Here is a 24,328-nt window from a genome sequence, read left to right as displayed (position 1 = left end):
TCCTGATTATTAGTAACCAATTAGACCGATGACTGATATGTGGAACCGATATGCATTTGCTGTAAAATGTTTGTGAACAGAAACTCCAACACAAGACTTTGTTAAAAATAACAAGATTAAAGTTAATTGTCATGTTTAATCTTTATAAATAGTAAATTAAATAAATTAGAGATCCATCCCAGAGATGATAAATTATCATAAACTTTGTATTTATTTTATATCGTTAGGATTTTATTGATACATTTACTGATACTATTTATTGGTTATGTTCTTCATCTATACTCTTATTGGTTTTTCATTACTAAATAACTGCCTTTAAAAAATGTTATTTAAAAAAGAATCAATTCAGAACAGTAATCAAATTTAATATTTTATAGAGCACTGCGCTCCCAAAATGCAGGGTTACTTGTGGTTCCTAGAGTCTCCAAAAGTAGACTAGGAGCCAGAGCGTTCAGCTATCAAGCTCCTCTCCTGTGGAACCAGGTTCCAGTTTGGATTCAGGAGGCAGATACCATCTCCACATTTAAGAGTAGGCTTAAGACTTTCCTCTTTGATAAAGCTTATAGTTAGGGCTGGCTCAGGTGAGTCCTGAACCATCCCTTAGTTATGCTGCTATAGGCCTAGACTGCTGGGGGATTTCCCATGATGCACTGAGCTCCTCTCTCCTCTACTTTCTCTCCCTCTTGCTCTTGGTGGGAACTGTTGGGCTTCGGTAAATAACATCAGAGTACGGTCTAGACCTGCTCTTTTATGAAAAGCGCTGTGAGGTAACTGTTGTTGTGATTTGGCGCTATATAAATAAAACTGAATTGAATTGAATTATAACTTACTGTTTTTAGAGCAGCATCAAAAGTAAAGTTTAAGCAAAGTCACCTTTATAAAATCAGTATTTCATTGGAAACAAATGGAACATGTCAAATAAACTATATTCCTGACATCAAAATACTAAGTCAAGTTTAGATTCAAGACACCAGTCAGTTTCAGTCTTCCTCCTCCCTCTGCTGCTGCTGGTAGAGAGGAGCTGGTTTCTCTTAACAAGCAGCTGAAATTTTGTTTTAGCTTGTTTATGACAAACTAGCTACTCGCAGAGCTAGCACATGTGCTTGTGTAAAACCAAAGCACAGCTGCGCTGGATGAGACAGAGCCGATTAAAATACTGTTCTGTACATGTTCCTGCTTGTTGTTCTGATGCAGTAAAAGACTTTTACTAGTACTGCTGGCTTTGCTGCACTTACAGTAACGAGCGTAGTTACGGTCAACTTGTGTAATATACACTGATCCCCGCAAACTAGCTCTCCGTGTGTATGTAAGCAGCGCGCTGCTGAGACAGGAGGGAAGGGGCTGCAGCGTGATGGCTCGCTCGTTCTAATGGCTACTTCCGTGCAATAGTCAGTGTTAATAGGCTATTACTCAAGACTTGTAACCAATCAGCTTGTACTGTGGGCGGGACATTGCACTCACCACTCCGTGGGCTGGAGCCACAGTCCATGGCTCGAGCAGACAGAGAGCGGAGGCTGCATCAGAGCCGAAGGAGCGCATTTTTTAATTAATTAATTACATTGGCTATCTGTTTTTAAAATGACCGGTGCAAATTATTGGAAAAATGCTGAATATCGGCGCCGATAATCGGCCAGACCAATTATTGGTCGACCTCTTTTAAATAGCATTTAAAATGACTCAAAAGTAACGCAAAAGCAGTGTAAAGCATTACAATTCAGAGACAGTAATATTGTAATCTAACCAATTACTCTCAAATGACAGCAACTAGTAATCTATAGTGTATTACGTTTTGGAAGTAACTTGCCCAGCACCGTTTATAACTGCCATGGCTCTTTGTCTCTCCAGCAGCACCTTCAGCTCAACCATATCACGGATGAATGCACACTTACAGTATTGGAAGAAAATGCATTTGCAGAAAATAACGCGGCCCATTATAGTGAGAGCTATCTGACACCTAATGCATCACTCAAGGGCGTCTATCTGTTTACTCCGAATAGCTGCACACCATTTTGGTCTATTGTCACTTCAGTAGATGCATGTGGGGATCATGCTGCCTCTTAGTAATAATTAACACTGGATTAGTTACTGTCAGTTAACCAATACATACATTCATGTCAGGGAGAAATCTTGCACGAAAAGGTAATGCAGCATTCATGAAACAAGAAGGTGTTCTTAGTGATCCAAAGCCCCAGCAACATGACAGCCAATGAGTGGGATTTTGTAGCATTTCGGAGTGACATTTAGGGGGCCAGTTGTTTTGATAAGATGCAAGGGAGCACCTGTTGTCAGTGTTGATTGCTCCCATTTTATATCTAGTCTATATTTCAGCTTCTGTTATTTGCTTTAATACACTAGTCTTTCATCCCTGCAAAACGGTGACACCAAATGGATGGTGGAAATTATACTGAGCTCTGGGCATATAACCGTGTCTTAGAACTGTATCTAAATATCGCCAGCATTCATCAAGGCTATCAAACAGAATTAAGTCATATTCAGTGCACCTCTTTTTCTGCTCTGGTTTCCTAATTTTCACCATTTAAAATTCAATTTAAAAATGCAAAAACAGCATTTTTCCCTTCTCTTGGGCTCCAAAGAGCCAACAGAAAAAATGTCTCTTGTACAAACTTATGGAAACATTTCTCAGAGAAACCAAAAACAAGGACTGATTAAATTTTCTTTCAAGTTCTTTTTACTGCACACTGAAGCTATTAAGGACTTCATTAATAATTGGTAAACTTTTGCAAAGAGGTAGTCAAAGTATCTGCTACCACCACTTTACAGCTATTGACGACTTTAGCAGGGTGACAAACGAGCAGCCAATATCTAATAGTGGTGCAACACTTCTTGGTCTTTCTTTAATGTGATACTGTTCAAGAAAGATAATGACCGTGTGAGCCTCATTGGAGTTTTCACAATGCAGACTTTTCTAAAATAGCTAGAGCGCTGTGAAAAGAGTGGAGGTACTGTAAATGACTAAAGTGATTTTGACACATAGAAATGGAAAGAAAAAAGTAAGAGAGGGAAAGCTCCATTCACGCACACTTTACATCGTGATCTCAACTCCTTTCTGCTGTCAGCCAACCAGTGAGTGTGTATGAGGGGCCAGAGAGGGACACATCTTTCAAGCCAAGTGTCGATGGAGCACGGAAACGTTGCAGCTGAGGCCAGGCTTAACGCACTCTGATGCAAATTTGATGCTCAGAGCAGCACAAATCAGTAATAATGAGCTTGTTTTTTTGCAGTTCTACATTTTATAGAGTTACTTAAGCAATCTAATGTCTCAAAATCAGATAATTCACCATGACTCAGTGTTTTTGGCTGGTGCATGGCCATCATGGACCAAGCCAGCTCAACCAGAGATTGATACGTGTGCTATATTATCTCTTAAAGGCAAACCTGAACTTTCCTCTTAGTCATCCATCCAAAAAGCAATTAAAAGTAGAAGTGCAGTAAGAATGGCAACAAGAATTGATGGGGAAAAGCAATCATGGAGAGACACAAACAAACAAACAAAAAAGCACCCTCATTCCAAGTACAACTCTACCCAATAGCAACAGTAGAGCTATTGTTTGGAGTGAAATTCCTCCACTAGTCTGTGGGTGCAGGTCGTCACTTGACCACCATCACCATGGAGACTGAATGAGGATAAGTTTAGGAGGGAAAGGTTGTTAATTTACAGGAGCTTTTTTACAACAGCAACGGCTGACTGGAAATGATTCAAGGACGGGGATGATTCATGCAGACTCTGGTCCCCGGAGTGACCCCCCTGTGTGGCCATAGCCAATGGCAACAAGGCCCTTAAACAACGGAAGCACTGAAAAGACTGACACTTAGCCTTGGTGAGTAGGAGAGAGGGAGGGAAGGGATGACAAGAAATGAAAGATGAGACATATTCTCAGATAAAAGAGCAGAGAACACACACTACTAAAGCAGAATGCACACAACAGATGGGCGGATTAACTATGGTGTTTACTTCCAGATAAGAACCCATGGACAACAACAGTGTACTGTACATGCTAAATGATACTGCCAGACCTCCCAATTTAAAATACACTCTTACTATACTAGAAAATTATTCTATCTACAATTTAAATTACGGAAATAGGAAGCTACGCCCTCTCAGTTCAACGCTGCCAGCAGCACCTAACAGCATCTTTCCAACTGCTTGTCTTTCTCTCCTGCAGACCCACAGCCGAGAGCCCCTAAACACTGCTTTGTGAACATGCTTTAGGCAAACAAAAGCAAAAACCTGAAACCTTTCCAGAGTTCAAATCCATGGGCGGTGACATGTGCAACTTTCCCTATTTGTGCCTGTCAAATGTGCGTTGGCTCTGATAAACTGGCACCATTACATTCTCCTCCCACACCTCAGTCTACACTACCATTATATTCCCCAACGCCATTTCATGCTCCCTCCCACATCTTTCTCTCTCTGCCAGCGCTCTGAGTGCTACTGACGAAGGGCATGAGCAGACCAACATCTCAGCGTCGCACACGTCTCTACCACAAAAATTGCACATGGATTAACTTGTCATTTTAATCTATAGCACCTATATTATTCGGCCCCAAAGTCTGGCAGAAATCAATGGGGGGGGACGTGGCTGTGTGAGAAGCTATTAGCAAGCTAAAAGGATACTAACAGTGAATACAAACTGAGGGACTTTTAATCACTCTGACATTCTTTGTTCTTTATATATCAGACTTACTATTTATTAATGTCTAGTTTACTGGCGACACTAATGGAGAGGCAGGAGTTACTGCTAGATGTCAGTAGACAGTCACTGTATATACAGCCCTGTCTGAATTACTGGTGTTTATTGGCCCTGTAAATGGCAGGGCTGTGAAGACAGGTTGCTGAATACATAGTGATTATGCAAAACAGCAGATGTAGTGCTAGTAGATCTATGGAGTAGTTCTTATGCAGCCTTAGGAGGATATAACAAATAGAAAGCTGCAGATTACCCTCTGTGGGAGGGGAGCATCCCTGGAGTTTAAAATGAGGGATTTGACTTCTCAGAGTCAAAGCAGCACTCCATACACAAATCAGAAGGTTAAAACTGTGTTTTGTACTGTTGGAGGGAATAGAGAGTTTTACTAGATATGTAGTGATGGAGGCCGAAATAAAGCTTGTGATCATATCAATGTCTATGAAGATTCTCAGTCATCCAGGTCATAGTTATCCAACGAAGGTTAAAATCAAGGGCAACTGGACTTGGTTGAAGATACTGGAAGACGTTTCGTCCCTCATTCAAAGGACTTCTTCAGTTCTGACTGACTGGCAGGGAAACTCAGCTATTTAACCTCAGTGGGGTCGTTGGCCCGGGTCATCGATACCGCTGGTTCGTTAGTGTTCCTTGTTGCTGTGACGACAGTCGTTACAGTCGTTAAGACTACCTGTGGCCAAGACTGAACGACCATCGTTGGTATCTTCACCTGAGGTCAATAGGTTACGTTTGTAGAGTTTCCTGGGAAGTGATGAAAGGACAGCATTGTAAGTGGGGGATAAGTGGTGGCGTAGACCCCCTCCGCTGTTCAATGACGGCTTCTCAACCCTGGTGTAGATGCTTCCTTGACACCTCTTTCAAACCATCCATCTTCTCTGTCTAAAATGTGCACCTGGTGGTCCTCAAACGAGTGTCCTCTGTCCTTCAGATGTAAGTAGACTGCAGAGTCTTGACCTGAGGAGTTGGCCCTTCTGTGTTGAGCCATGCGTTTGTGTAGTGGTTGTTTAGTCTCCCCAATATACAGGTCTGTGCATTCCTCACTGTATTGGACCGCATACACTAGATTGCTAGATTGATTGTGATCATATCAATGTTTTAGCTGGACAGACATTGTTAAAATAAGCCAAATTCCCTTGACATGCACTGTGAAACAAGTGATGCTTGCTGAAAGGTCTATCAAAATGTCCAAAAGAAACTGGCAAGTTTAATTATACAGTCATGTTCTCCAAAAAGGCTTGCTGTTGCTTCATTGTGCAGATATTGTACCATATTTAGTGCGGGACTTAATTTCCATCAAACCAATCTGGGTCAAGGGTGATGTCAGCTGCCAATGTTTTGACAGTCCATTCATGTAGCAGACTAATGTTAATTGTCAGCTTGCTGCCCAACATCTCACTCTGACTGACAGGTCTCTGAGGATCTGTTGACCAATGATTACTCTGATGGGGTCACTATTAAAACAACCTAATGCAACAAAATGTAATTAGCAGCAGACGTTGTGTGTCACACTTAAAATTGCTCCCCAATGTACCAAGGAGTGGGCTAGGGTTGGGCAATCGTCTCTATTTTCATATCGTCTGATCATGGCTACTTGAGATCACCGATTAGCGATCTGATTGCCAGGCGGGCAATGTTATGTTGCAAGTCAGTGAAATGCCAGCATGGAAGAAACGGGGTTATTAGCTTTAAGAGAACCAACCAGAAACATCTGTAAATGCATAGTTTAATTAATTACCGTGTAAAGGCCCATTTATACTCCTGCGTAGGGTCTACGTGCGTACCTATGCTGTAGGCTATGCACGTAGCCATGCATTTATACTTGTGCGTAGGTGTGTCCGTCATTCTGCAATTACACCCCCACACGCTAGTCGGCAGTAGCGCTACCGAGTTGACTTTTGCCGGCCGAGCAGGCTAACTTCCGGTTTAGCGCTCCGCTAATGTAAATGAGGGTAAAATTGTAAACGTGCTGGTGTAGCCTTTTCAAATGTTACCGACCGAATGGATCACATTCTGATAGCGAAACGACGCATTTCGCTCGGGTTTCGACGGTCAAATATATTGATTCACTGTGTTACAGCTGCTGTTTTGGCCGCTTGTAAACGTTACTTCAAAGCGCTGGGTACTTCCGGTCGGCTCGGAGGCATTGCGAGGCTACCCAGCCGACCAATCACAGAGCTTATGGTCCGCGTCGACTCGACGTGTAGTTACATTTTTGAGGAGGTCCACGTCAGGCGACGGCGTAGCCTCTGTGTAGCACCGTCACCTACGCTGTCGATTCGACGCAGAAGTATAAATTAACCTTAACAGTAGCGCCACGCACGCACGGAGGGGAGAAGGGCCTTAACAACCCAGCTGTATTCTAACGTTAACATAACAGTCTCCGACACTGACAGCGTCGTGTTAAGAAAATAGATAGACTAACTTCTCAGAGTTAAGTTTAATGCATTCGTTTTTCTATAAACACACAGCTCTGCTTCAATGCGTTTGTGTGTGTGTGTGTGAGAGAGAGAGACAGACAGAGAGAGAAGAAGTGAACAAGCGGAGGTGCTGAGTGATTTTATGCACTGGCCGCATCTCCACAATGAATTATGATTTTACTCTTATTAAATAGTATGTGGCGGTGGTCAGCATTGATATTGTGGCGTGTCGCCACAAATAAATCAATGAATGCGAAACACTGCAGTGTGGTGCAGATTATAGAGACTGTTTTAATGTCATCTTAGTTCTGATAGTGAGTTAGTTAAAATCACCTTAATATCACATGAAAAACCAATCGCTGATCATCCCTTCAATCATTGATAAGCGTTCCAATCGCCAATCGGAACAACTCTAGGGTGGGCGTTAGGGGACAGGCAACAGGAGGAGAGAGTGAGAGTTTAGCCGCTTTCATACGGAAATCAGCGTGTAAAGAATATCCGCATATGTCGCAACAGTTACAGTTTTCCTGTGTGAAAAGGCCTTTATCCCACAATCATGTGTGCTTTCACATTGCGGTCCAGCATTACAGGAACCAGCGGTGTGCCGCGGCATGTCGTCTGTGCCTTTTCGCAAACAGATCGTTCCGTCTTTCTGTCTCGTGTCTGTCACCAACTTTCCCTGCTCAGAGGCGGATAAAATCTGCTATATCCCATAAAATGCAGCAAGCCGGTAGATTGGCGCAATACCCCTGTGAAATAAGGCAGCGTGAAAGCTAGTGTTAGAAGCTAATTACAAACGTTGTACTAGGAGTGTTTTTAGCTTTTAGCTGGCTTGTTGGCGGTCAGTGTCTGACACACTGTCAGATCTTCTAATGGTCCTGCTCTCCTCCCCAGAGCTCAAGGAGAATGATCCATAGGGCTGTATAAAAAATGCTGATCCCACAAAAGCTGTGATGCTGTAGCACCTGGACTCTGTCAGAACCAGGAGGCCAGAAGAGGGTGACTATAGAAAGTGAGCAGTCTGAGGAGGAGGTTTAAGAGTAAGAGTAAGCATAAGTATGAAGATTTAAGTTGAATGATTAATAAGCATCTTGTAAGTTTATAAAACAATTTGCTGTTATGTTTACAGTACATTTAATAGCAATAATATAATTTTGCTTCAAATTTCACTCTGACCTCTTCTTTAAGTTTGTATTTGACATAATTTGCCAGTGGATTTTTTCATCTACCAGCCACCTTGGCAGGTGAGCCAAAAAGTTACTATACATACACATTGAGGCAGTGTGTAAACAAAGGCTTCTTTTATTATTATTCCTTGAGCAATAATTTTGTTGAAAATGCACTGTAATTTAAATCCCATGTAAACACATTTCTCCAACAAACAGTGTCAATTTCATCCAAGATATGTCCTGATTGTCAACATTTTACTCTGCAGAATTGATGTTGCGTCTTAGATTCAAAGAAGCCTAACTGATGTTTTGATGCTGTGAGCCACAGAAGGTGTAGTCTTTACGAGTTTAAGGATTTATTTGCCTTTTATTTGTCCAATTATTGCACTGATATTAAAATAAATAGTCTGGAGGAGACGCAGCAGCAAAAGCATAAATCTTACTCATGTGGTGTTAGAAAGCTACACTACATCCAGACACGTGCAGGATTGTAGAGCTTTACTGTCACAGCATTTTTATGCACAAGAACATAACCAAATGTGGACATGTCTATGTCTTGTCCATTGAAATAACACACTGAAACACATGCACACACACAACCAAAATAAATGCCATTGAAGCCTTTGACCGCACAAAGCATACCTTATCTTCAAAGACACACAAAGCCAGTGAGAGCTTTTGAAGCCCTTAAACCATCCTCTGCCCCCCTGTTTCTACCGTCACATCACTTCCATTTCCCCCACTCTGTTACTTTTTCTCTCCCAGGACAACTTCAGTAAAGAAAAACGCAGAGATGAAGCATCTTTCTTTGAGGTAGAGGTGATGTGAGAAGGAATCACTATCACAGTCACCACGCCATGTGATACTCTTTGTCTGCTTGTGTTAATTAATGCGTAATGAGAGATGCGTGCATTTTAAATGATTGACTTTTCTTAAATGACTCTATGGGGGTGATCACCCTCTTTTCAAAAAGCATCAGTCCTTATGTCCTTAAACTTGTCAGTGCCATGACCTTCAGAGAGTTTCTTCTGGAGGTTGCATAGTTATTTTTTGCAATTAAATATGCAGAATAATCACTGTGATTCTGTTTGTGTGTGTGCTCATGCACTCACGCACATGCTGCCTTGGATATGCAGAGTGGCTCTCCTGTTCTCAGCAATAGCTCCACCAGCATCTGGCCAAGTCCCTGTGTGCCCTGCGGCGGCGTTTCAACAACAATTTGTAGCGGGGGCAAACATGCGCTCCATCACGGCACTCTCTATCCCCTGCTATCCGCAGACTGGGAGACTGGGGAGAGCAAAGAGGAGCTCAGCTTTGCAAAACTACCTTTCATGTCATTTCTGTTTCTTGAGTTACACTGCTCGGCCTCGGGGCTCGACATGAGATGGATGCTGCTCTCATCCTCTCCGGCTTATCGCTACCCCTCACTCAGTTCTATCCAAATCCCTGCCTTTCTTTACCAAATCACCTGTCTCTCTTTGCTAACCTCCATCTTCCTGCCTAATGCTATTCTCCCTTTGTGGTTCACTACATTATGTTTATGTGGCGTTTGGTGCTTTCCATTTCTTTATCTCTGTTATCAGTTACAGGCTCCCCATCCCACTCCTTCTATCTCACTGTGCAATGATTGCACCAGTGCACTTATAGAAGATTGTGTATTGTTACATTGCACTGTTTGCCACCTCTCTGCTATTTCAAAAATCAATTACCCATCAAATAAAATGATAAACAGTAGAAGCAGCTCTGTGCTGCTCTGTCTAACTGTCCCAAATTGTTTAAAATCATTCTGATGGTAAATAAAAACACTGGCGGCATAGAAAAGCAAGGAGGATGGTGCTGCTTCTGTAGATCTAATTATCTGACACCTCTAGGGCAGGATAACCAAACGCTACTCCATATATGCCATGATGATCTGTCCGCTGACAGGCTGCTGCGTGCTGATCTCTCACTAGACTTTTCAAATCAAGCAACCAAATGTGGAGACACCGAAGCAAGTAATTATGGGTAAGGAGGAAGAGGAGTTGAACAGAGGGAGAGGTACGAGAGAGAAAGTGAGGAAGGAGATGCTGTGCTCAGGTGGCTTAAAGCGGATATTGTACACCTTATCTGTCACCTGCAGGTCTGTGCTTATTAGCACAGAAGCAAAGTCAGAACAGAATGTAAGGTGAGCATATGTGCGAGTGTGTGTGTGAGTGTATACAGGGATGAAATGTAGAGTCAAACTGCAGTAATGCCTTCACTCCCTCCTTAGCACAGAGAGTGAGGATAAAAATATAAATTAATAAGTAAAACAACAAAGACAAAACACTGAGCTGCTCTCCCTTCATATTCTGTCCTCAAGGTCACAACAACAACTTTATGTGGAGTTTTCAGCAGCAAAATAAGCGGCAGGAACATTTAGGTATTTTGCGCTCCATACATACAAATACTACTATAAAATCCAGGCTGATAGGGAGTCTCTGGGAAACTAACACTTTCAAACGGGGTCAGGTTAGAAGCAGGTGCACTGGTATGCTTCTGTGGAAGCTGAATTTAAAACATGCAAAACTACTATGCTGCTGCAGAGTTGTAAAATCTGGCTTTTTTATGATAAGAAAAAGATAAAACTTGGTACTCTATCACTAGCCACCTGAACACATTTTAAAGATGTAGGCAGTCTGAAAAGCCTCTCAGTCAACCATAGCAGGCGTTTTCACAAAATCACTTTCTTTTTGAAAAAAATGAAGTAGAATAATTGTGCTCATGACTGGTAATATTATGTATCATAAAGCACTCCTTAGAACTTCACTAAGCCTACATAGAAGTGCAAAAATATTTTATGATATAATGTATCTGATTTGTGATCAATTGAATATTAACAACATATTAGATTTTCTTCTAACAGTGAACTGTTTGATCGTTTAATCCAGTTGTTGTGAAGACTGCGTTCTGAGATTGCCATAACGAGACACATCTACATTCTGCCAGCCAGCACCAGAGATGGTTTTGTTCACTTGTCAACAAGGAAATGGAGTGCAGTGGACGCAGATATGAATCAATATTTCTGCATCACTATACGGTTCTATTCAGCATTCTGTGGCTCGGCATTGAGTTGTGGAATCTGAAAAGGATGGCCTTGTGATGATGGATAGTTTCTATCTCTTTCTGTCTTTCTCGCAAACACACACAGGTAAAAGTAATAATTTTACTAAATCAGCTTCACTAATTAGGCAAAATTAAAAAAATGACAGCATATCAAATTTAGATTTGTGAGGTAATAAAATAGTAGGCTAAATTATAAGAAGCAAAATTATCATAACATCTACCCCCCCTTACCAATTATTGTCAAAATTTGTGGATATTGATGAGAAATGTGAATTCAGTAAAGATGAAGATGAGACGATTCAACATTTATTTTTTGAATGTCGTTACACATCGGGATTCTGGAAAAAAATTTAGGAATATTTTGTAACTCAAACCAACCATTCAATTAAACTAGAAGGCAAGGATGTAGCTAATATTATACTATGAAAACATAAATCTGAAAATTTGTGAGATTGTTAACTTATTAATGTTATTAGATATGTAGCACATCCACAAGTTCTCAAGATCCCGGCCATCTTTCGAATAATTTAGAATAGAACTCAGAAAGTATTTTGATTCTGTCCATTCTATAAACAATAAGAAAAGTGCTTATATACTTAAAATTGTACAGGAACTCAATAGAAATATAATCTTGATTCTGCTGCCTTCAGTATTATGCCATTATTTTATTCATTGTGTTTTTTACTTCTACTCATTTTCCTAATTTATACATGTGTATTGTGTTTATTTATTTTTTATATGTGTTTATTTCCAGTATTATATATTTTCTCATGCATGTAGCATTTTACATCATACATCATAATGCCGTGGTTTATTTGCTTTAAGAAGGAAGGTGAACTTATCTGGTTTTACACCTCATGTTATGATGCCTAACTCTGTTATTATCCTGTGAATTGAGTTTTAAAAAAAAGAAGCAAAATTATCTCCTGCAAACATTATCCGATCTGTAGCAGTGTCAATAGTGTCAGATCAGGAACATTTTTCATAGCCGAGGAAAAGCTGAAGAGTTTTATTTTATTTTAGAAAATAAATGAATGTTGAAAAGTTTCATCACGATTTACTGTGTTCATATTCTAGTTTAATGTACCACTGCCGCAGAGCTCCTTTCCTGTTTATCAGACATGTTTCGCATCTTGAGTTTTGATCAAGTTTCTGCTGACTTTGCCTATCTCAGCATGGGTAATAACATTACTGTCTTGTGAGCTATGGATGACAGGTTATTGTCTTTTTTTACTGTACTTTTAGTTTTGTTATTTCTGACAGACAATGTTTTTTACTATTGAGTAAATCAATGTGACAGCAGCACCCGGACAAAAGGATACAGCGATACACTTAAACAAAAGAAAAAACACTGACAGCGGTCCACATTTGGTTGCCTGGGGTTTTATTCACATCAGGGGTGGACTGCTGGCAGAAATCATGTTGGCTTGCCAGTGGAAGTACAGCTGAAGTGTTGACAGAAGCTGACTGTTGTGCCTGTGAGAAGTGAAGCCGCCAGTGGAATAGGAATGGTATGTAAGTGGTACCTGTCAGTGAAAAAGACTCTATACCAGAAGACATCAGACTAACTGTCAGGGATGATATTGCTGCTATTTGTGTTACAATGCAAAGTCTAATGTCATCAAAATCATTACATTTCACAACATTACACTGATGATGCCATGGCATGTTTTTTTGTATTAAATAGATCACAGCAGCTCATGTCTTCTTCGGCATGAAGTTGAATCTGTCAGTGGCTCTGCTGTATCTTCATGAAACACAAACTGCAGGATATATTTCCTAAGTGATGTTTTCAAAAATATGTGACATATCTACCGTCATTTTATCCAGTTTAATAGAAAGGCTAAATACCGTCTACAAGTTCCCACCTCTTCTGAAATCTGCTGCAAAGTTCACTGCTAATATTTCCAACAATTATCGCCTAATTAAATTCAACAAACTCTAGTTTGTCACAACAGATGAAAGGGACAGTAATTACCACCAAGAGTCCTCTCCAAATTGTTCACATTTGTGTCGCTGTCGTGAATGAATTCTGAATGAAGTGAATAAAGTGCATGAAGATGGAGATTACTATTTAAAGACTTCCCCTTTTAACTGTGAGAGAAAACTTATCTTACTCAACCAGCACAATTGGTGTCTTTGCAGCTATTTGCAGATAACAGCATGTTACGGCCTTTAGTGCGCCGTGCACAGTGTATTTCCCACTATCTCCAAAACTCTCCATAAACAATTATCATCCACATGACCATTCTTGGTATTGTGTAATTACAATACATGCAAAATGGAGTGATCATTGTTATCTCCAAAACAGGTGACTGCATGATGCTACTTTCTGAACATTCATTTTTTAAAAGACATTTTCACAGTCTGTCCTTTAATTCTGCAAGATATATACTATTCCATCTCATAAGCATAAGTTGTTACTGGTATCTTCGACACAGTTTTCAAGGTTTCAATGTATTCCTTCACAAAGTGTAATATATTTGAGAGATAATGAACAGGCATCAATACACATATTGTCAGTTTTTGTGGCACATATGGTCCCTCCATCTGGAGTCTGTGATTAAGCCTATAATTCACATCCCGAAAGCTGCACATTCTGTGCACAAATTAGCTACTTCTGTAAAGTGAATTTATATTTCACTTATTAGTGTATAGTGTTATGTCACATGCAAATGCCTTTACACTTTCTGACACTATATACTCCCTTGCAGACCATTAGTCTAGTAGGAATATAGTATCATAGTATATGTATAGCATAGTATATTCATATTCTAATTTGCTACTTATTGCATATACATATAGCATTTTTGTACACATTTTGATATTCTCTCACTGCCAGTGTTTGGTATTGATTCATTTTAATTCAAAGTCGAAGTTCTGCTGCTACTTTTGCGTCTATTAAGCACCTTGTTAATCAAAAAAGTCCTACTTTACATGCTCTGGTTGTAGCTTTGTGATCGATTTTGCTGTATCCTTAAACAGATTGCTTCTGCAGCAGCAGTTCAAGGTGCTCACAGGAGTAATTCAAGTTTCTTAGCGTTTCAGGTGCTTTTTTCTGTATTTAGAATTTTGGTGAAATGTCTCAGTTAACCAACCAATAAAAACAGTTTGAAATGTGTGAGTTAAAGGCTAATCAGAGGGATCAAGAATGTCTCTGCAACATGATCTGCTACAATTCATCCTCAGCCTCAGCTTGCCCCTGTGTCTGACTGTCAGTGGCTGAAAAGATATTCCATTTCCAGTTTGAAATATAACTTTCTATTACAATACACAACCACTTCATACATTTAACTTAATGACTTACCTGCTGTAGTTAGGCAGAGCTCCTCGTCACTGTTGTCCTGACAGTTGTCCTGGCCGTTACACAAAAAGCTGCGGTCTACACAGTGGCCATTTCGACACCTGAAGCGAGCCTCCGAGCACACCAATGGGTTGCCTGCTGTGGTTGAGTCAGACATTAAAGGTGAAGTGTTAGCGCAAATTAATAATCTGTAGTGGCAGTTTGCTAGAAGTTGTTTTTGTGTACTTGTTGCTCCCATCCCCTTTACATCACTTTAAAAGATAAACATGGCTATTATGTTTTAATTTCATTGAACACTAAAAACAGTGCGAGTTAGTAAAGCATGTGATATAATGTGATATAAGGGGATCTAATAAAAAAATCTAACTGAAACTCAACAGAAAATGTCTATATTTTAGCACTACCACTTCCTTTTAGCATATTTTCTGGTTTTGTCTTTGTTCTAGTTTCTGCAAAATGAGCCAGAATTATCTTGTGAGAAGATCCAGACAATTACACAGTCATGACGCAGTATCTGCTGGGAGCGTGGAGCAAAGCTCCATTTAAATGACTAGATTAGATTTGCGAGCATGGGGCCCTGCAGGCTAGGAACATTGCCTCCGACAATGGTGAGTGATTGGCTTGATGCGAGCTCCCCACTGGGAAAGCAGGGATGGGGTCATGTGAGGACAAACTATATGCCTAATAATATAGACAACACCCGGATCCTGGCGTTCCCCGTGTCGTTCAGTTCAGTACGACATGGGATTAACCTCTGAAAAAGACAAAGCCAGACCTAAGTGTGCAGAGTCAGGAGTAACGCAAACACATAAGGATGATTCAAACTTGTTTTTAAAGTTCACAGAATTTGCTCCATGTGTCATTGCAATACAATTTGCCATATTAGAGGGAATGATCGTTTTCACATAATTATTCTCATTTTCATTTAATTTTCTTTTTAAATGATTATGGTGTGTTTTTGCATGGATCTGTACCAAACAAAGATGTTTCCTTAAGTCTGTAGAATATGATGTGTAGGCCAGGACATCTCTGCAGCACAACAATCAACGTTAAATTTACAATGGTATTGGTGACACACATTTCGCCTTCAACAAATATTGCACCTTTCGCGATTTAAAACTTGCAATAGGCTAGGCCATATTGTGATTTCAATAAGATTTTGATTAATCGTTCAGCTCTATTCAAAACTATCATTATCTGCTTTAAATACAAGATTTGATAGCGAGTGGGAGACAACAACAGTGTATACATTGCATTATTTATAGGATGACTGTTAGGGTTGTGGCTGTACTTCAGTAAATTCCCACGTGGTTCCCGCTTCCCCGTGCTCCTGTTCTGTCTCTTTCTGTCTATGTGTGTGTGTGTGTTGCCGTGGGCGTGGTCCTCCCTTCCCTGCTCTCCTGTCTTGGCATCGCCTGCACACCTGTTCACAATCAGCTCATCACTTCTCCCAGTCTGCTCACCTGCCTCTCAAGTCGTCTATATGTAGCTCGTTAACCATTCTTTGCAGATTGTTGTTTAAGCCTCTGTAGATACTCGCCTGCCAAATACTCCGTAGCCTCCAAGCTAACCCCTGCCAGCCAAGTGTCCCCTCATGCTAGCTCTTCCCTCACCATCTCCTACTCCTGCCCCTACCAGATCCCCATCCCAAGTTACAATACAGACCCCTTTCCTATCAATTACTCACTGTCCATGTCCTGCGTTTAGGTCCCACTTGAGTTCTTAGCAATGACATTCTCCTTCATTTTCCTCTGAAAGGAAATCTGTGTCACGCTTTAGAAAGTACGAGTAATACTGCTTTGGCATTACAAAAACTAAAGCAGAACAAAAGTAAAAAGGTTGAAATAATAACTGTAGTGATAGTCTCTGACCCCACTGTTCATAAATCTAAAAAAGGCATTGGTTACATGATGATCATGTGCATGCTGTGCCTCTGGAAAAACACAGATCTTTCTTTTTAAAGATGAATCCAAAAATGGAGGTTGGGATTGCAGTTCAGTTTTATAAGCAAGCTTCACATTTTTTTTGTTCACAGTAGACTGCTATTTGTCTAAATATCTTTGCAGCTCCTAAATAAAATGAATTAACGCATTTCAAGTGTTGTTTTCCATCACTGTGCATTAGCCCATTCAAACTGTGTGCAAGGTTGTTATTTTTGTAAAGTTCACTGATGACGCATATTTCTAGCTTATTGCGCTTCCATAATGTTGTTGTGGCAGCTCAAAAAATAACTGTCACAATTGACCCTTCGCAAAGCCACACCCCCCTTAGTTACTGTTGCTAAGTCCCACAAACTGTCGGAGCTGTTAGACTTTTATCAGGGTGCTGCCACTGTCTATTACTGCACTCCCTGGAGAAATATTGAGAAATTTGCTGGAAAAAGCGATCTCAGAAAGAAGCAGACAGTTTTGCATTACACATTTAAAGGTTGTATTCAGGCTGTAAGAGTGAATGCAACGCAGCCATGAAAGTGTCGGTCCACACCTAAATTGTACTAGTAAAATACATATTCAGTACTCAACCCACCACTGGCTACATGACCACTGCAGTAGCTGCAGTATAAGCTGCTGGGAGACAGCACATCATTGAACGGACCATGACTTCTAGTGGCCAAGGCATGAGACAGATTGCTATTGTTGGAAATGGTTGTCGTGTGAGACTCACCGCAGTTCTCCTCGTCACTCCCATCAGGACAGTCACTGAAGCCGTTACAGCGGAAGCGCCCGATGATACAGTGGACGCCATTAGCGCAGGCAAAGAATGTAGGGGCGCACTTTGACTTGACCTTAGCTAAAGACAGATGAAAGGTTGAGGGAAATGGTGGAAAGAAGAACAATGGATTAGTTTATCGGTGATGTGGCGATGATGCAGCAATTTTCAATGGACTACTTCATGTTTTATGACTCGCTGTGATGTACAAAGTACAACGGTGTATTAGGGCCACTGTGTGTGTATGTGTCTAATATATATATATATATATATATATATATATATACACACATATATACACACACACTGAACAAAATTCTAAACTTATAAACGCAACACTTTTGTTTTCGCCTGCATTCATCATGAGCTGAACTCAAAGATCTGAGACTTTCTCTATGTACACAAAAGGCCTATTTCTCTCAAATATTGTTCACAAATCTGTCAAAATCTGTGATAGTGAGCACTTCTCCTTTGCCGAAATAATCCATCCACCTCACAGGTGTGGCATATCAAGATGCTGACCAGACAGCATGGGCATTGCATAGGTGTGCCTTAGGCTGGCCTCAATAAAAGGCCACTTGAAAATGTTTTATAATTGCTAATTCTGCCATAAACATTTTGGAGCCGGGGGAGGGGCGTAATAGTCAGAGAAAACACCTCTGATATTCTCTCGAAAAAATTGTGTCATTATATATACACAAGACATGAGGGACTACAGCAAAGCCACCTGTAAGCATGTGTCACATGGTCATTTATAAATGTCTGAAGTTCTTCCCCAATTTTTTATGCATTTGGTCTTTGAACAGAAGGAAGTATTTTATAATACAGTGAAAGTAGCTTACATGTGATTGTTTTTAACATCCACATACCCTGCTGAGTACGGAGCCTTTAATAACACAAGCACATCTGAATAGTATTTTCTTGTAGGTTTTTCTCATAGTATTTTTTCTCTGAATATTACCCCACTCTACCCGCTCTATTTTTTTTTCCTACAATGGCCCTAATACGCCATCGTAGAACAGAAGCAACTCTATGTTATAAAATTTACAGCAAACCATTGAACCATGAAACACTGTACAAGGTTCACACCTGCTTTGGTATAAAGACCAATTAATTACTCAGCTCATCTGAAGTATGACAAGTAAAGGAAAAGATCCCGAGCACAAATCACTAATAGGAGAAGAAAACAAGTTAATGACAAAGACAAAGAGAGCAAATTGTGTGGGAGAGTGTTTGTATGGATTATGCCATTGATCAGGCCTAAGACTGAGAGTGACGAGCCTGCAGAACATCAATGCTTGGCATCCTCCGTTTAGCAACCCTTGGTTTTAACTCAAACACATTGATCTTCCCTGGCAAAAGGAGATAAACAAGATAGCAGGTAGATGCAAGCAAAGGCACCAGAAAATAAAGGACAATGCTTCAGCTCAAGTTAAAATTTTCAAGCTTGATGGCAACAATGAAAAATAAAAAAAGACATACAAGACTTTGCAGTACAGCCATCACATTACAGTTTATTATAATGATCTGTGTGAAATACAGTATCCTCTATCAGACCTCAGTTTCTCTACTCCGACCATTGTTAAATTATTCCCTCCCAGTAATTTGCATTATAATACGAAAGCTTAAACTTGTAAATTTGGCTTTGTGTGAGAGCTACTCCTGTTGTAATCGCAGTTACTGGAGACAGAGAAAGGAAAAGCTACACATTACAGCGGCAAAATTGTTGTGATACTAGTTAAATAAGACTATAATTTAATGCCAGTGAGCAAACAGCATTATAAACATTTTAAACACCACAAAGTAACAAAGGGATGGAAACAACCCACACACACAAACGCAGGGAGGGGGAGAGTGAGTGGGCATACTAGACATCTCAAAGCAAGCCACCAAACAGTTTCTGCTTTTTCTCTATACTGAATACAAAGGGTGGAATTGGCCTGCTCATAGGTTGGCATTGTGCCGTCTCAAATGCCAGGGGCGCACATTTTTCCCTCTACAATATATTGTGGTAGGCTGATTTATGAGCTCTTTCAAGCTGCGGCGATTATGTGTAGCGAGTGGGGAGGGTGAGGCATAACAACCACGAGGGTTTGGAGCGGCCGTCTCCAGGATGAAATGTAATCCGCTGAATGCGGGAGGAAGCTGGGATAGTGCCCGATCTCTGTGCCTGTAGCCTGGGAAGCCTTTGTTTACCTGGACAGCACAGGCCCTAACCACCCAAAGCTCATTTTGCATGGTATATCGCATTCATTAGAGTCCAGGGAGAAAAACAGACATTGCTTCGAGCTGTAGCAACAGATTTAAAAAAAACATCCAAAAACATGCTGCAGTGGAGGGGTAAATTGAAATCCATCTGGCCACAAACAAAGGCAGTGTCATCCTTTATTCTCTATTTTTTTTTATTTATTTTGTTGATTATTTTGTTTTGCACTTCTTGTGGGAAATGAAGGACACATGCTCTGTTACTACATACACAGCTTCTTTTCTGCATAGACACGGATGCTGACTGCTTTTGTTTCATCCGCCAGGCGGGCTGGGCTAAAAGGACAGCTCTGAGATTCCTCGTTCACTTCCTCCCTCATCCAAATCCTCATTACCACTTCTAATGCTGGCAGGATTCATCTGACCCAATGTTTTTGTTCCAAATTAGCTCAAAAGTCAAATGAAGGGCAAGCTTATGAAGGGAAACTCGTGGGTGGGAGAGACAGTGCTGGTTGGAAGGATAGCACTAATGTGCTTAGCTGTATTTTGGGGGATGCATGGCCCTTTATAGCCTGATTTGAGCAGTTTTCATTGCAAGACAAAAAATTAATTAGAAAGACAATATTGAGGGTGGATGAGAAAAACACAAACATAAGTTTCCCTTGATAATCATGTGAAAAAATAATCATGTGGACTTCTACTGTTCAAATTTAAAGAATGCTGTTGATCCAGGTCGTGCTGTCAGCACATTTACATTACAGTCCATAAAAGTTGCACTTGGACCTGCTACACAGACCTAACGTCACGTCATAGAAGTTTGGCTTAGCTTCACTAAAAACAATAACAGCAAACCGCAACACCTGCAGAAAGGATATTTTGTGCAAGGGAGGAAGCACATCCAATATAACAAAGCATTAACACGTCATGAATCTGAAAAATGCAACATGTTCAATGTGTTGAGGTCCCAGCTACAATGACGCCCCATACAGCTAACGCTAAGAGTAGCAACGTCTCAGGCTCAGGTACAAAACACAAGTGAGCTGACATTGACCTTTTATACTAAAGATCAACGAATGATGTCTACAAATGATTCCAATATATATTTATCTTAGATAGAAGTCCCCAGAGACCCCTCTAGTACAGAAACTCCTTTCACTTTAGCCATTAAGGGGAAGATGAACGAGGAGAAAGTGGATGAATGTCACCGAGCAGTGACAAGATTTGTGGTGAAGGGGTTGAAATCAGAACCGTGATTTGATAAGTAGAATCAGGAATCGATAAAATTGAAATGATACCCAACCCTAGTATTCATCCCTCCTGTCATTACTCTGTTTCTTTGTTTGAACTGCTTTAGTTCCATGGCAATTCCTCTTCTCTAAGCCTTTGTAGAAGCTGTTTACAAAAAAGCAGGCAGGGAGTTGGATGGCTTCCAAACTTAGCTCCAGTGTTCAGCTGAGCAGCACAAATGAAAACGAGGTTAGCGGTCGAGCTGATTCCTGGAGGTAAGACTATCACTTGCAGAAAAACGTGGCTGGATCACACAGAAACGCACAGTTGGAGGACACTAAAACACACACATAAACATGCCCTCTCTCTCTCACTTTCTCTGTTGCTCTCTTTTCCTGTCTCCTATACAATTACATGCACACACACCACACTTCTCCTTCCTTTTCTCCCCCTCCTCGGTTCCCCAGAGAGCAGCATAACTTGTTCGGCACAGGTAGGCTTGGTCGTGATGGGCATACATGACAGACAGGGTGAGGAGAAAGGCTGGAGGAAGAGACTAATAAGAAAGAAAACAGAGGAGAGTGAGCGGGAGGGAATACAGGCAGAGGAGGAGTACAGCAGAGTACAGACAGCTGAGGACATCACAAGTTTCTCTGACCTTGCTGAGCATTTCTGAGGGGAGGAAATCAATAGGTAATGGAGTCAGGGTGTAAGCAAGAAGGGCAACGGTAGTTTCAGTCAAGAAGGCTTGGGGATTAAAATAATCATTCCGTACCTTTCGCTGTCTAAGCCCTGCACGCTAGTCGTACAATAATATAATAATACAATAACCTTGTGTGCAGGAAGAGGCATTGCAACATTATAGAGCTGCCTTCATCTCAAGGGCCAAGCGTTTACGGGCCAATGGTGTTCAGCAAAGCCATCAAACTTCATGCTAGATGAGGAAGCAAGTGCGACTCATATACCATACAGCAGGCACTGTATGTGCAAATATCAGTAATATTTCAACAACTTCCGATAAAAGGAGAGGGAAGCAAGGGCATATGGTGAAAAAGCAGCAAGTGATCTGTCAGATAATAACCCTGCTGCAATATTCATCATAGAAAGCAACGTGCCGCGAAAATTGCCTTGTTTGAACTGGTAGCACCCAACGTTGTATTGTGAAGCGAAAAGGAAGGATTTTTTATTCCTTTGAAGATCTCGAAGCAATCATTTTGCCTAATTTGTGACAATCAATCAGACAAGGACAGCCTTCATTCGAAAAAGAGAAAACTAGAAGAGAAAAAAGACCCTGATCAATATTTCATCCCTGTTTCTTGATATTAATTACACCAGCTCATTGATCAGTCAACCATTACGCACATGGGATGCACCAGACTCCCAGTCCCATTAAACCTTCCTCTGCAGTACTTACTTTTCCTGCTATTAATGCTCCATATTCACGTCATTTTCTTCTCTTCTATTTTCTTTTTTGCTCTCTTGACAGTTTTTTTTTATCCTGAGCTGGGCTAAAAAAACAAACACAAACCAAAACATACTCCAGTGTAAGTGTCCCCAAAACTCCCCCAATCCCACCTGTTGTTTCTTACATGTTGTCCTCTTAAATGTCATACCAATATACCAACAACACCAACAGCAAAGAACACCTATCCACAATGAGGCAGCACAGAACTGAGCACAAACACAAGACAACAGAAGAATAAAAACATATCTGTCAGCAGTATATGGCTCTTTGCGTTACAGTCAGTGCATTGGTCACTGCCCTTATCACATGAACACACACTTCTAATCTTAGCAACCCCTTCCCTTCCCATGGTGGGTTTGGTAAAGAGTTGGCGGTGCGTGAGCCTTGATATCTAAATCATAACCAATCTGTCTCAAGAGTCCTTTTTAGCTATTTCCACCCCTGCTGTTTGAAGAGAACTTTGTTGTTGATAAGCATTTAACGGCTCTTTTTGAACTCAATATCTCATGGGCATTTTGTGGAGGTCAGTACAGAAAAAAACAAAAAGCACCATTGATGTTGCTCCAGGCTTGGCTGCGTTATGACTGCAGAAAGCAATACAGTAATATTCGAGTAATCCAATGAACTGAATTTTTTTTGCTGCTAATTGTTGTTGTGAAGAGCTAACAGGATCAATAACGAGTGTATCAGGTAATGAAAGCTCCAAACGGTTATATTCTTCATTGTTATGAAGTATTAATAGACTTTTAAACTCACTGACAAAACATCAGCACTTGTGTCAGCCTCTAATTTGCTGTGCTTCCTGTGTGTCTCCCAGTGATTGATTAAAGCCGGAGTGAGAGCTGCTACTGGCCTTCACATAATGTACTCTAAGTAGGTCCGATTTTGCAGCAAATCTTACTGCATAAAGTATTCACAAATTGTTTTCTTTAAAGCAAGACTATGTAACATTTTGCTGAACAGTGTCACTGTGGCCACAGGTGACAATTAATAAATACTAAATAGTGTAGCTCAAGTAAAGAATTCATCAAGTCAGCTTACGCAGCAATATTCATCTAAAGTTAGCTAACACTGGCCACCATAAGCTACTGGCCATACAGTGTGCCCTGAATTGAGCAATGGTTCATTTTATTGTTTATAAATTCAACCACTCATTTGAAGCAGAAGATTGTGTTACTTCTTTTTTCAAAAGTTACACAGTCTTGGCTTAATGCCTGAAAGGCTAAAATGAGCCATTATTTCACAAGAACAAGGGAATTATTATGAAGAAGCCAAAAAAAACCAACATTTTATGTAGAAGAAAAATCTTTTAGAATTATACAACACAGAAGACAGTTATGTCCATTACAATTTTGAACAAGTGGCACGTCATTATCCATGATTAAACACATGTTAACATGCATACTTGATTGTGAGCAGAATATGAGGCGATGAAGAGTTCTTTCGTTGTTCTTTAAGAGCCACTGGCCCTGCTGGTGGCCCTTCTAGTCCAAATCAAAGTAAAAGTTGAACTTGCACAGATGTTTCTAAGTGCAAAATTCTGAATACATGGATTCTTCCACACAGAGAGGCCACGGCCTCAGCCTGCAGGAGTGTTATTTCAGAACAGTCATTTCTTTGAAATGTGCTTCTCTGTCTTTTCTCTCTCTCTCTCTCTCCCAACTGCGTTTCTGTCCCCCCGTCTTTGATTCCCCACTTTTTGCTTTATACGTCATGTCCACTCACCCTTTCGGCCCCACTACGCATCTCTCTCGCCTGCCCATACCCTGCACAGACAAGGGCAAAGAGGCTAATCCTGGCTCTGAGGCCCAGTAAGCTCAGTCAGCTCTCCTCCTTCTCTCCTCTGTCAGTGTCCATTTTGTCTAACACTCTCCCAGGCTGTTGTTATGGACACCAGAGCATGGTGGTACTTTTGACCTCTTTGTGTGAGGATCTAGTCAGCAGCCTGTCTTTGAATCATTGCTTGAAGACCCCTCAGACCTGCCAACACATATTCATACAAGCACACCCAAATAGAGCAGATG

The 24,328-nt window shown here is 40.8% G+C and overlaps 1 protein-coding gene across 3 annotated transcripts in view; it reads right to left on the bottom strand.

Moving 5' to 3' along the window:
• ldlrad3 (low density lipoprotein receptor class A domain containing 3) overlaps positions 1-24,328 on the bottom strand; it is an 88,323-nt gene that overhangs the window by 25,775 nt on the left and 38,220 nt on the right. For 2 of the 3 annotated variants that reach the window (XM_038705470.1, XM_038705472.1), the window contains 2 exons: positions 17,363-17,488; positions 14,702-14,836 (listed from right to left, as the gene is read on the bottom strand). In XM_038705470.1, the coding sequence (XP_038561398.1) occupies positions 14,702-14,836; positions 17,363-17,488 (261 nt within the window). The remainder of the gene's footprint in view (positions 1-14,701; positions 14,837-17,362; positions 17,489-24,328) is intronic. The other variant, XM_038705471.1, reaches the window with a different exon arrangement.

This window comes from Micropterus salmoides, unplaced genomic scaffold (assembly GCF_014851395.1).
Source record: "Micropterus salmoides isolate LMB-PRFRI ecotype aquatic unplaced genomic scaffold, ASM1485139v1 Ms_hic_scaffold_8, whole genome shotgun sequence".
Taxonomy (NCBI): Eukaryota; Metazoa; Chordata; class Actinopteri; order Centrarchiformes; family Centrarchidae; genus Micropterus; species Micropterus salmoides.
Note: the sequence above shows the minus strand (reverse complement) of the source record. Positions and strands in the feature narration are given on the sequence as shown.